Source organism: Chrysochloris asiatica, unplaced genomic scaffold (genome assembly GCF_000296735.1).
Source record: "Chrysochloris asiatica unplaced genomic scaffold, ChrAsi1.0 scaffold00012, whole genome shotgun sequence".
NCBI classification, from domain to species: Eukaryota; Metazoa; Chordata; class Mammalia; order Afrosoricida; family Chrysochloridae; genus Chrysochloris; species Chrysochloris asiatica.
In genome coordinates, this window is record NW_006408530.1 from 20,389,850 (window position 1) to 20,403,377 (window position 13,528).

General features: G+C 36.6%; 1 protein-coding gene across 1 annotated transcript in view; it reads right to left on the bottom strand.

Annotated features, from left to right (window-relative positions):
• Nucleotides 1-305: 305 nt before the first annotated feature.
• KYNU (kynureninase) overlaps nt 306-13,528 on the bottom strand; it is a 273,716-nt gene continuing 260,493 nt past the window's right edge. Inside the window, exons 12-13 of the mRNA XM_006834568.1 lie at nt 4,366-4,596; nt 306-431 (exon numbers count right to left, since the gene is read on the bottom strand). Of these exons, the coding sequence (XP_006834631.1) occupies nt 306-431; nt 4,366-4,596 (357 nt within the window). The remainder of the gene's footprint in view (nt 432-4,365; nt 4,597-13,528) is intronic.

A 13,528-nucleotide genomic window follows, 5' to 3' on the forward strand; every position in this document is an offset into this window, starting at 1 on the left:
TGAACCGCAAGGCAGCGATTCAAACTCACCAGCTGTTCCTCGGAAACCTTATACAAGGTAACTATGGATGAGAACCAACATGAAGGCACTTAACAACAACATAGATGGGAAAATTAAATAGCCATATGGATTTCTAAGAATCACAGAACTGGAAAATTAAGTTCGATTTTTATGTAAATTTTGCAATCCATCCCATTAAGTGCAATGAATATTGAATTATTTTCATTTCTTAAAATTGAATCATAATAATAATGCTAATAAAAGCTACCATTAGTGTGATTGGCTAAATTGTTCTAAAAAAATGTCTAAGATTTTGCTTCTGCAGAGTCAAGTGCAGAGATGAGCAGAGTAACAAATTTATAAACATCATGGAAAGAATTGTAGAGAGGAACCGGAGCCACTCGAATGCCATTTGGTTCCCGCTTGTCACACTGTAGGGGGGAGAAAATAAAGCCACAATCATGTTACATTATCATATAATGAAAAGCTACATTTAACATAAAGTATTCATCATGGTTTTCCTAAACTTAATGTATAAGAAATAAACATTTTCACTTTAAATAAAACACAGTGTTTTTTTTTTTTTTTTTTAAGTTTCTCTTATTGGTAATTAAAATACTAATAGGTTCTTTTATGGACTTCTGTTGTGGTGCTGTAGGATTAGCACTGGACTAAAAGGTCAGCAGTTCAAAATCACCAGCTGTTCCTTGGAAAACCTATATAGGGTCACTATGAGTTGGAACCAACTCAAATGCATGTAACAGAAGCAACAACAGATTGTTAGATGGACATCCAAAGAACTTTCCTGACAGTCCCTCAGCAAGTATCATCTTTAAGCATCCAAAGATCCTCTATAAAATCTGTATACTGTTGTTGTTAAATGCCATTGAGCTTGTTCCGATGCAGAGGAACCCTATATAATGTTTCCTAGGAGTGGCAGGTGGGTTTGAAGCACCAACCTTGCTGTTTCTACAGGAGACTCTAAAGGGACTTGAACATGTGGGGAAATTTAGTCATTTTTCTTTACATTTTTCATGATCTTGAGTTAAACAGCTGGTTACAGTCTTTGGGACACTAAAAGGTGCAAAAGTAGAATCAGAAAAGTAGGCTTAGCTTGAAGATCACCTCTGGATTTCCTTTAAAAGCACCTAAGTATAGGCTAGACACTATAGTACATGTTTAATATGTGCTGTTCCATTTAATTTTCATAACATCTCTTTGAGGTAAGTATATTTAAACCAAAATGCAAATAAGATATCTCAAGCTGGTAGATGTTATTTAACTTTTCTAAGAATATAAAAGCTGGAAATGACATGGCTTCATTTGAATTCTGATATTCAGAACTTGCGCCTCCCGAATATAAGGTGTTGTTGTTAGGTGCCTTCCTTCAAGCCTGTTCTGACTAAAAACTGGGCCATCTTCACAAACATCGTTATACTAGAGTCTAGTGTAGTTGCCACTTTGCCAATCCATCTCATTGGAGATCTTCATAGTTTTCAATGACCCTCCACTTTACTAAGTATGATGTCTTCTTCCTTATCATGAGCTTTGAGAGATGAAACCTCGCTATCAAGGCTTCTAAGGAGCATTCTGGCCATACTTCTTCCAACACAGATTTGTTCATTCTCTGGCAGTCCGTGATACTTTTGATGTTCTTCCCCAGCATCATAAGTCAAGTGCATCAATTCCACTGTAGTCTTCTTTATTCATTGTCAAACTTCCATATGCATATGAGACTATGGATAACACCAAGGGTTGGGTCAAGCACATCTTACACAGAAAACTGATATATTTGCTCTTATACACTTTTAAGAGGTCTTGTGAAGCAGATTTACCTAATGCAATACATGGTTTGATTTCTTGACTACTTCTTTCAAGAGTGTTGAGAGTGGGTACAAGAAAAATGAAGTCTTTGACAACTTTAATCTTTTCTCCATTTATCATGATGTTATTTATTATTTCAACAGTGAGGTTTTTGGTTTTCTTTACATTGAGGTACAACCTGTATTGAAGACTGTGGTCTTTGATGTCCATCAATAAGTATGTTAAATCCTCCTCATTTTCAGTATGCATATAAAGCTGTATACTCTGCATATCACAGGTTGATAATGAGTCGTCCTCCAATCATCATGCATGTTCTTAATTGTATAATTCAGCTTCTCAGATTATTTGCTCAGCAAACAGATTGAATAAGTATGGTGAAATAATAAAACCTAGGCACACAACTTTCCTGATTTTAAACTATTCAGCATTCCCTTGTTATGTTCGAATGACTGTCTTGGTGTATGTACAGGATCTACATGAGCAAAATTAAGTATTCTGGAACACCCATTTTTTGAAATGTTATTCATAGCTTGCAATGATCCACACAGTTGAAAATTTTTGTATAGTAAATAAAGCACAGGTAAACATATTTCTGGTATTCTCTGCTTTCAACAAAGTTCCATCTGATGTCAGGATTGATATACCTCATTCCACGTACTCATGTGAATCCAGCTTGTACTTTTGGAAGTTCCCTGTCAATGTACTGTTGCATCTGTTTTTGAATTATCTTTAGCATAATTTTACTTGTATATGATATTAATGATATTGGCCAATGATTTCTATATTTGGCTGGGTCACCTCTCTTTGGAATAAGCAAAAATATGGATCTCTTTCTGTCAGTTGGCCAGGTAGCTCTCTTCTAAATTTCTTGGCATAGAAGAGCAAGTGCCTCCAGTACTGTATCAGTTTGTTGAAAAATTTCAGTGTGTATTCCATCAATTCCTACAGTCTTGTTCTTTCATGCTTTCAGTACATGCTTTCAGTACACCTTAGACTTCTTCCTTCAGTACCATTGGTTCTTGAGCATATGCTACCTCTTGAAATGGTTGAACATCCACCATTTATTTTTGGTACAGGGACTCCATGTATTTCTTTCATCTTCTTTTAATGTTTTCTGCATCATTCAAATTTTTGTCCATAGAATCCTTCAGTATTTCAGGTTGAGATTTGAATTTTTTCTTCTGTTCTTTCACTTTAAGAAATGTTGAGTGTGTTCTTCCCTTTTGGTTTTCTAACTCCAGGTCTTTGCACAATGCATTATAATACTTACTTTGTCTTCTTGAGCTGCACTTTGAAACTTTCTCTTCTGTTGCCTCCTCATTTCTTCTATTTACTTTAATACCTGTACTCTGTAGAGCAAGTATTAAAGTCTCCTTAGACATCCATTTTGATCTTTTCCTTCTTTCTAATCTTCTTAATGAACTTTTTTTTTTCTCTCTCTAGGATGTTCTTGATCTCATCCCATAATTGTTCTAGTCTTCAGTTATTAGAATCCCTTAAGGATTTAAAGCCCGGGAAACCATATACAGGGTTGATATCTATGAATTGGAACTGACTTGATAAATTTACCAACAACAACAAATCTGGTAGTGTTCCACCGTCATTCAGAAATGGCTAAACATTCGGAAGTAGTTTGCCTCTCCCTGTTCTTAGCCTGGAAGATCAGCTGAAACCTGTCCACCATGGATGACCATGCTGGTATTTAAAATACTGGTGGCATAGCTTTCAGCATCACAGCAACTTGCAACCAACCACAGTACAACAAACTGACAAACAAATAGTGAGAATCTAAGGTAACCTCTCCCAAAGGTTTGGAGTGGTATGTGAATGAAACATTTTATGAATTACATTATCAATAGAGTAATATGTACTAAAATCTTTCAGCTAACATTTATTCAGTCTCTTGACAAAACTAAGGTCACTTGAGTCCATTGGTTAAAAAATCATCCTATTCAATATTGCCATTTTTTAAGTATATTTACATATTTTTCTTATAAAGTGGCATGGTTAATAACAACTTAGTTCAATTAAATAAGCAAATAAGATTGATTTTCCCCTTATTACATTACCATATTGCTTAGTTCCATGTTATTGTTAGGTCCATGGAGTCAGTTCCAACTCACAGTGACCCTATACACAGCAGAACGAAATACTGACTGATCCTGTGTTATCTTCAAAATTGTTGCTATTTTTTAGCCCAATGCTGCGGCCACTGTTTTTCTCTAGTTCCATGAGTCATTTGTTCCTTGCATCAAGTAATATATATTGGAATTTTCACTAGTGAAATAATGTAATTAATGCCACCTTCAACTGCTTCCTGTAACCAAAATTTATGATTTTTCTTTTATTGGAAATGACAGATCTTGGTGCCTGTCAACTCACAGTGTGTTGAATGCTTAATTGATCCTTAATTCTTACACAATGATTGTTGACTGATGTGAAATAATATGGGACAGTAAATACAACAAAGAGCCCAAATTTTATCCTATCAACATGCAGCCTACCAAGAAAATCAGGAAGCAAACAAAAAAATGTACTTACAACTACTCCTCTTTTTTCTAGTTCTTTGAAAATGTATTTCATTGGAGCAGAAAATGTTAGTGTTAACTGGCAGCCTCGATCTTCTATATTGGATGGAGTAATTATGTTCACATGTGGTTTCTTGCTTTCTGCTTTATCTTTGTTATAGTAATGCTTGATCATGTACTCCAGATAACCAGTTAGCAGAATAGATTTTCTCCTCAATGCTTTCATGGTTGTTTGTTTAAAGACCTACAGAATCAGAAACAATCAGATTAACAATGCAAACATTAACTGAAAATTATGCACAAAAAGGAAATGACCACTTTTGACCTTTCCAACGAAAAGTTTAAAAAAAAAATGTGCCCTCTTTTTTAATGTTTTGCTATTACAAACTAAAAGCTAAATTTCTATAATAGATAAGCTGTATAAATATTATATAAACAATACTTGAAAAGGAAGAAAAGATAAATTAATATAATGTGCCTTCAGTGTAATTTGCTTAATCTGATCATTAAGAAAAACACACCTTATGTTTCACAAACAAATGCATTTGAATATCATATAACTTAATTTTCCCCCAAAACCATTCTATAAAACCACAATAAAGAATTTTTTTCCTATTTGATGTACATTTTTGTTTAGTGCATTGCAAACTAAATACACTTGAATATATGAAAGATAGTGTTATCAATATTATTTATAATTGGTTTCATCATTCCTAAATAATCTCCTTTTTGACACAAAGAAAACAGTTACATAATAAAGCCAAATGTTCTTAGATAAAGAGGCAAATAATTGCTAGATAATGTAACTCTTATTGTATTGTAGTATTGCATTGATTGTTGTTGTTAAGTGCCGTTGAGTTGGTTCCAACCCATAACAACCCTGTATAAGGTTCCCGAGGACCAGCTGGTGAGCTCGAACTGCTGACCTTGCAGTTCAAACGGCTTTGCAGTCTGGCACATTAACCCACAGCGCCACACCAGGACTCCATTGATAGTTGACATTAAGTTGATTCCAACTCATGGCAACCGTCTGTATACAAAGTAGATTTATACTTCAGAGGGTTTTCAAGGTTGTGATCCTTCAGAAACTGATCACAGGTCTGTTATCTGAAGTACCTCTGGGTGTGTCTGAATGGGAAACCTTTTGGCTGGTAGATGAGCACTTAACCATTTACAAACTTCAGTGATTCCTATAGATTTTATTACTGAAATGCTCATATTCCTCCCTCTCTTTATATTTTTACTCGACTAAGTTCAAATTTTGGCATGAAGTGCTGTCAGAAGTGACTTATAGTAAGATGAGAGGCAAGTGCACACAGTAAATTGTGTTGGTACCTCGGGGTCAGAACAGATAGGCTTTTCTAGCTTATCTCTTAAGGTCAAGTAGAGTTTAAAAATATATCCTACATATGAGTACTAAATGAACTGTAAACAGAGCATGATACATGGCATGCTCCTTAATGGCCCTTTTCTGTACTATGTTATATTACAGAGTCAAGATAGAGTTATTTGGTGATGTTTAGACACTGGGAAGTGTATGAAGTTAGCTAGTTCCATAATCATATGTGACATGATTAGGCATGCATTCCAGTTAGACTCAAATAGAGGCTCACTTACAACCAGTTTGCATTTTATGGAGAACTGAACTGAAAGCATACTGGTAAGGCGTTTTTAAACGGCTGCATGAAGGCTATTTATTTGATTGAAAGACAGTGTTGGGGTTATATTAAAGGAAATGTTATCTAAGGAAGGGAGGAGAAATGAAAAGGCAGGATGGTATTTGTTTCTTTCTCCAGCTATACTTCAAAGGCTGTCAAAAGTGCAAAAAAAAAAAAACTGAACTGAAAGTAGATGTTACCATCACTGCTTTTGGAAACATCTAGAGTCTGGGGAGCAAACATGACTTTTAAGGAGATGAGTATCCAAGTTACAATGGGTTTGGTATCTCATTATTTCCTTGCGTAAAACAAAATGTAGGTAAATCTATCACAATGCAGACTCAAGAAAACAGAACTGGGATTTAGCAGAATCAATGTTCTTGCTAAAGGCAGGGGCAGAGACATGCAAGGCATATTCTACAAGTGGTTGACTGTCAGGGAGCAATAAGAAGTGAGAGGATTGAAAGTAATATAAGATGAATCTTCCCAAGATCCACTTAGGAAATTTCCAGAAACATGTCTAGGTCATTTCCTGGTTCCATTATGTTGTGTGATGTTGAGTTGAAGCCAACAATTAGCAACCCTACATGAAAGAGTAAAACTTCCCTATAGGGTTTCCTAGGTTGTAAGCTTTATGGCAACAGATAACCAAGTCTTTTCTTCAATGGGGTGGCTGGTGGGTTTTAACTACAAACCTTGAATTTAGCAATCAGGTGCCATTATATACAGGTAGTTGTTGTTGTTGTTAAGTGCCGTGGAGTCGGTTCCGACCCATAGCTACCCTGAACAGGGTTTCCGACGCTGTAAATCTTTATGGGAGTGGAAAGTCTCATCTTTCTCCCGCGGAGCAGCTGGTAGTTTCAAACTGTTGACCTTGCAGTTTGCAGCCCAATTCGTAACCACTATGCTACAATGTGTAATGTATTACATTTAATGTGATTTCATTAGTGTTCATAAGTTAGTACTTAAGTTTGTAATTTTTTTTTAAATGTGATTCACTCTTGTAAATTTATCATGATAATTGGGAACCAATTTTTTAAATGACAGATAACTCAATTTCAATATATCATAGAGTGTTGTAACTTTTTAATAATAAATTCACTTTCAAATATAAAGTTGTCTCTTACATTATAACCATAAGAGAGACAATTCTATTATCTGGTACTCTTAACGTCTTCTCACAGAGTATACAATTATATTCTGAGCTTTATATAAAAATAGTAAGAGGTCCCAGTCAATATGGCACCACAGACACATGCAACACAATGACTCCTGATAGCAAAGACTTAAGCTATGAGGCAAAACAGACACACAAAGAAACAACTATGGAGGGATTTCCAGCAAGATGGCAGACTACACAGATGCGCTACACAGACCCTCTACAACAAAGATACAAGAGACCAAATGAAACAGACACAGAAGAAACCCTGAACTGGAGAGGAAAGGTTAGAGAAGTGGATTGAGTGCTTGCTGGGAGAAGTAGCTGAATGGGGCAGTGTGAGAGGGAGACTGACTGATGAACACCAAGCATACAAGGCAAGACTATCTTGTAAGTAACTTTGGCAACAGAGGGAGGCCTGTGAGAGTAGATTCACACAGGCAACCAGAAAGATGTGATTCTTTCTTTTCCCCCATGCTCCCCTGGAGACCAGAGGTGTGGCCAGCTCCCACCTTCAACTATCCCCAACACAGACCCTACTCTCCAGGACTTCCAAACCACATGGTTGGAAGGCATGCCAGTGTGACACAGGGCTAGCTATGTCACTTTGGAGGCTGGATTTAGGCAGGCTCAGCTCCATACCTACAGATCCCACAGAGCCACCAGACCAGCATATAACCAGTCACCCTGTCCCTAGCTGCCATGTGGTCTGTAACAGACACTGGATCCATCTCCTTCAAGGGCTTCCAGGAACTACTTACAGATGGAGTGCCCGGTACATAAATAATACCAGAGCTGACAGGACTTCATCTAGGGTCCGGGACTCTGCTGTCATATCCCTCCCACATCCATTTTGTGAGCTCTTTAGCTTGCAGGAGCGCCTGAGACTTTTGGGTTTGGTTTTTTCATTTTGTTGTTTCACTGTTTTTGTTTTATCCTTTCTCCTCCTTCTTCTGTTTTCTTTCCCTTGAATTTGTATCTTACTTTTGTTTTTCCTTCTTTTTTTTTTCTTTCTCATCCCCCTTCTTCTTTCTTTCCTTCCCTCCCCCACTTTGATCTTTCTTTACTACTTTCTATGTTCTATTTTCATCTTCTCTCTCCCTGGTTTTTCTAAGTGATTTTTTAAAAAATTATTATTAGTTCCTCTTTAATTTTTCTCTTCTACAGCTCCATTGTCTTGTCCCTTTTCTCTTTTTAGTTATTGTAAAATGTTTTACATATTTTTTTTATTTTATTTTATTTTCTCTCTTATGTTTTCTTCTATAGTTCCACTTCTCGGTCCCTATTTTGTCTTTATAGTTATTATGTTCCTTTTTCTGGTCACTGCCTATTTTTCTTTATTTTATTCTCTTGATTATTTTCTCTTTTCATTGTCAATTCCTTGTTTGTTTATTCTGTTTTGTTTTCTTGCATGTCTGTATGTGAGGGGTTTTGTCTTGTCCACTGGATAGGAAACAACTGTGTCCATATAGCCCAGCCAAACTGTTTCCTTAGCAGCCCTCCCCACTGGGTAAGAGACAAAACCAGCTCCTATATCGCCTGATCAATGATAGACAGCAGCCAACACTAACCAAAACCACCATAAACTGAGATAAACTAACAGCACAGGAAAAGCATGCACATGCTTCCATTCTCTAACTACACCCACAAGAGATAGCTCATAAGCGCATAAGAACACATCAATACACAATCATCAATTAAAAACAAACACAACAACCCCACAATGTCCCGGACACAATACACACTCTTAGCTCACAGAGAATAGCTCGAATAAGTGACCAAGATGTAGAGCCTGAAAACATCTCTGAAGAAGAAAAGATAAAGGAACTAACTGAAAAAGAATCCATTAGAATATTATCTAGGTAACTTCAAAAGATTGACAGGAAGATCAGGAAAGCAATGAGAACATAGAAAAAATGTTGGAGGAATTCTGTGAAACACTAAAAGAACAAATGGATAAAACAAATGCAAATTTTGAAATAATATAAAACCTTCAATTAGAAACTCATAAGATTAATACTAAGATTTCATAAGTGTGCAACACATTGAAAAATCAAAGGCATAGATTTGAAGCAATGGGAGTCATAATAAGTGGGCTTGAGATAAATTTACCCTATCAATACTAGTATACTAGAAGAATAATCAGAAAAAACAATGAAAATATGTGAAGAACACCTAAGAATTACATGGAACACCATGAAGAGGAACAACTTTTGCTGTTGTTAAGTGCAGTCAAGTCAGTTCTGACTCATAGTGACTCTATATAGGGTTTCCCTGGAGCAGCTGATGGGTTTGAACTGCTGACCTTCTGATTTTCAGTCCTGTGCTGATCCGCACGCAGTACCACACCAGAATGACTTATGGTCTGATCAGAATTTCAGAGCAGGAAGAAACATTAAAAAGTAGAGAGAAAATTGTGAAAGAGCTGTTGGAAGAAAACTTCCCTAACATCATGAAAGACAAGAAGGCAAAAATATTAAATGAATAAGCCACAAACAGGATAGATCCCAAAAGAAAATAACCAAGACATTCAATAATCAAGCTTTCCAAAACTAAACACAGAGAAAGAATCCTGATAGAAGCTCTAGAAAAACAAAAACTTACCAGTGAAGGAGAAAACAAAAAGACTAAGCTCTGATTTCCCAGCAGAAATCATATAGGCAAAAAGGCAATGGCATGCTGAGTGAAATCAGTCAGTCACAAAAGGACAAATATTGCATAAGACATCATTGTAACTTCAGAAAAGATACCCATACTAATATAAAAAAATAAAAATCTTTGTTGGTTACCGGTGGGGTTGGAGTGGGAGGGTTTGGTACAGGTGGAGGGAGGTGACAGTAGAGCACAGGGTAGAGGGCAGACTCATCATAATTTGGGTGTTGGGGAGGGCAATACACAATAAATGGGAGGGGTTAGAAGAACAAGATAGATAGAGGAACAGAGATAGGTTTTCATGGGCTAAATGGGACAGAGGTAAATTGTGATGCATGCTCAACCTTGGAAGAACAGGGCTCTGTGATACAGGGATCAAGTCATAGTTTGAAGAGGGGAAACAATACTAAGATGCTTGACTGTCTTATGTATATTGGTTTCCCTTGCCTTGTACTGTAAAATTGAAACTTGAGTTGGATAGAAAGGAATGTTGGGAAACATGACTACAGAAAGCTTATAAGCCCGTCTTCAGCCTATAACTGATTAGAATACTTAAAAAAGGTTCTAGAATTTGCCTAGTAAAATAGGCCTCCTGTGAGCTTTGTAGTGTATAGAACATTAGGTGGAATCCTGAGCCCTATCCAGAACCTTCTGAGGCGAGACAGTCCGCTAGAAAGGACAAACAGACCAGCCTGGAACAGCTAGAGCGACAGAAGATATTTCTTCAAAGAAAGATCATCAGAAAAACAAACAAAACAAAAATGGCAGTATAACTGGCTACCACAAGAATAAGCAAGTTGTTCACTGGGAAGCGATCAAGGTAAGCAATCAAGTTCCTTCAGGACAAACACCCCTCTCAGTCTGAAACTCAAGGGGAATACGCGAATAGGCATGTAAGCTTGCTGGTGCCATGTTGGTCTACTAGTGAGTGGAAGAGGGGGAAAGACAACAATAAAGAAGTGGGCTGAGTTCAACCATGTTCCAGAGACTCCTGTGGACCTGAAGATGAAAGAGAGAAGAAGAAGGACTGGCTGGTCCAAAATATGGTGAAACCTAGGGACACCTGAAACTATGGACAAGCACATAGCCACAGAGGGCTAGAGCTGAGAGTGAAGCATCCAGCTGATATGAAGTGAGGGGAGTCACACAATAACACCCAAACTTGCAAACAGTACACATTTGACTTTGTCTCTATGGCTTGATAATCAGAACTCGACTAGAGGAAGATGAAAAAAAAAAAAGAACAAAACAAATTTTGATTAAGGAAACAAGGATAAATTGCTATAATTTTATGAACTTGACCTATACTCAAGAAGGTAATAACTCTAAACACTAACAGAGAGAGAAGGAATATTCACATCAAGTACCAATGCTATAGGATCTGTACACAGGGTAGATAGGGACGGGCAACTTAGACTCTGTCTACCTAAAATGAGGGGGCGATAAAGGCACCAAGTGACTGGCTTACAAGGTTTCAAGGGGGAGCTTAGTTCAACAGTGTCTGGGGAAAGAGTGAGTCACCACTGAATAGATTTCATCTAGTCTAGATAGGTCTGGTTAAAAGAGATGGGGATAAGTTTCAATAATGAGTAATTGTTATCATGACTTGTTGCAATTCTCAAAATTATAAAGGTAGAAGCTTTGTAAAAAAAAAAAAAAAAAAAAAAACTTAAAAAAACAGGGGAGTGGTTAATCTTACAGTCCAGAAACAAAGGACCCTAGGATCATTAAGAGAAAAAGCACAAGCTGAATGAGAGACCTTATCCAGAGAAACAGCGACACCAGAGATGGAGGCAGAGATAGGGACATGGAGAGAGGGAGCAGCAGAGGACTCTAGATTCATGGGAAGTTAGGGACTAAGAGATGGCAGCCAGGAGGCAGACTTACAGAATGGGTCCTTTGGTGGTGTCAATTATTGTATATGCCTGAGTGTTTAAAAAACAAAACAAAAAACTAAAGTGAATAAAATAAAGTGAATAAAAAACACTGTTAACTGATGGTACATGGAGGGGATTATAATCATTGTAATGAAACAAGGTGTATGACTTGCTGAATGTATAACTGATTATCTGTCCTGTAAATTTGTACTAAATCCACAATAAAAATCTTAAGGAAAATTTTAAAAAAAGGCAACGGAATGACATATATAAAACTGAAAGAAACAATTTGCCAACCAAGAATCATATACCCAGTAAAGCAATCCCTCAAATATGTCAAATATGATGGCAAAATTAAGACATTATCTGATAAACAGAAATTAAGGGAATTTGTAATGCCTAGACCAACTTTACAAAAAATGTTAAAGGGTAATCTTTGGACTGAGAACCAACAACAGCAGACAACAACCTGAGATTACCATACATGACAACACCACTCAGAACTCATTCCAAATACAGAAGTATTTAAAGTGAAACAAACCTACAAGACTAAAAATAGGCAACCAGACATATCAAATTATAACGAAGTCAACCACAAAGCCAAAAGAGGAAATAGCATAGATACAGAACTTCCAAATGGCAAGGAAGTCCAGTAGATTTCAAGATAAAACAGACTGTTTGAAGTAGGGAAAGAATAAATTACAAGAAAACCTCAAAGAAAATTAATAGACCTGCATATCAAAATAAAAGAGGAAAATCAGAAAGATTTATGAATATTAACACAATAGAAATGAAAAGGAAAAGAAACCTATAAACAAAATGAACTCAACACAGAAATTTATGTGGAACAAAGAAACAAGCAATACTACAAACAAACACAAACACACACACACATCACACAGCAAAATGACAGGAATCAATTCTTACCTGTAGAGAATTGCATTCAATGTAAATGAATTAAATGCACCATTCAAGAAATAGAGCAGAAGGGATAAGAAAACAGGATCCTTCAATATGCTATCTAAAAGAGACACATCAAAAAGATGAAGACATCCTAAATGCTCATCAACAGGAGAATGGTTAAGTAAACTTTGGTACATACACACAATGGAATACTGTGCAATTTTGAAGAATAACAGTGACTATGAAAAACATCTCACGACATGGATAAACCTGGTGGATATTAATTCGGAATCAGTATTGGAATGTGCCTGGAATCGGTTCCAACTCATAGCGACCCTGAACAGGGTTTCCGAGTCTGTAAATCTTCACGGGGGGGCAGAAAGCCTCATTTTTCTCCCACAGAACAACTGGTTGTTTTGAACTGCTGTCCCTGAGGTTAGCAGTCCAATTTGTAACCACTAAGTGAAATCTGTCAATCACAAAAGGACAAATATTGTATTTTGCCAACGCAAATAGTTAAGAAAAATTTTTTGTAATAAAAGAAATAATCTATGATGATTATGGGGGACAGTGGTGAAGGAAAATTATTCATAGGTTAAAGAGTAGACAAATATTAACATAGATGACAGGGCAGACAGTATAAGACAAGAGGGAGGCAAGTAGAAGAAAGATGACAGTATTGGAGACACAGGAAGGAAATGAAATAACTAAAGTGAATAGAGGTAAATACTGTTAACAGTTTGTACATGAAGGGGATTGCAAACACTGTAATGAAGCAAAGTATATTATTTCTTGAATGTAAAACTGATGATATACTCTGTAAACCTTCCCTCAATTCACAATAAAAAGTTTAAAAACAACTTTGGTGATCTTATAGTCCAGAAGCAGAGGATTCTGGGACCACCAAGGGAGAAGAGCATGAACGGA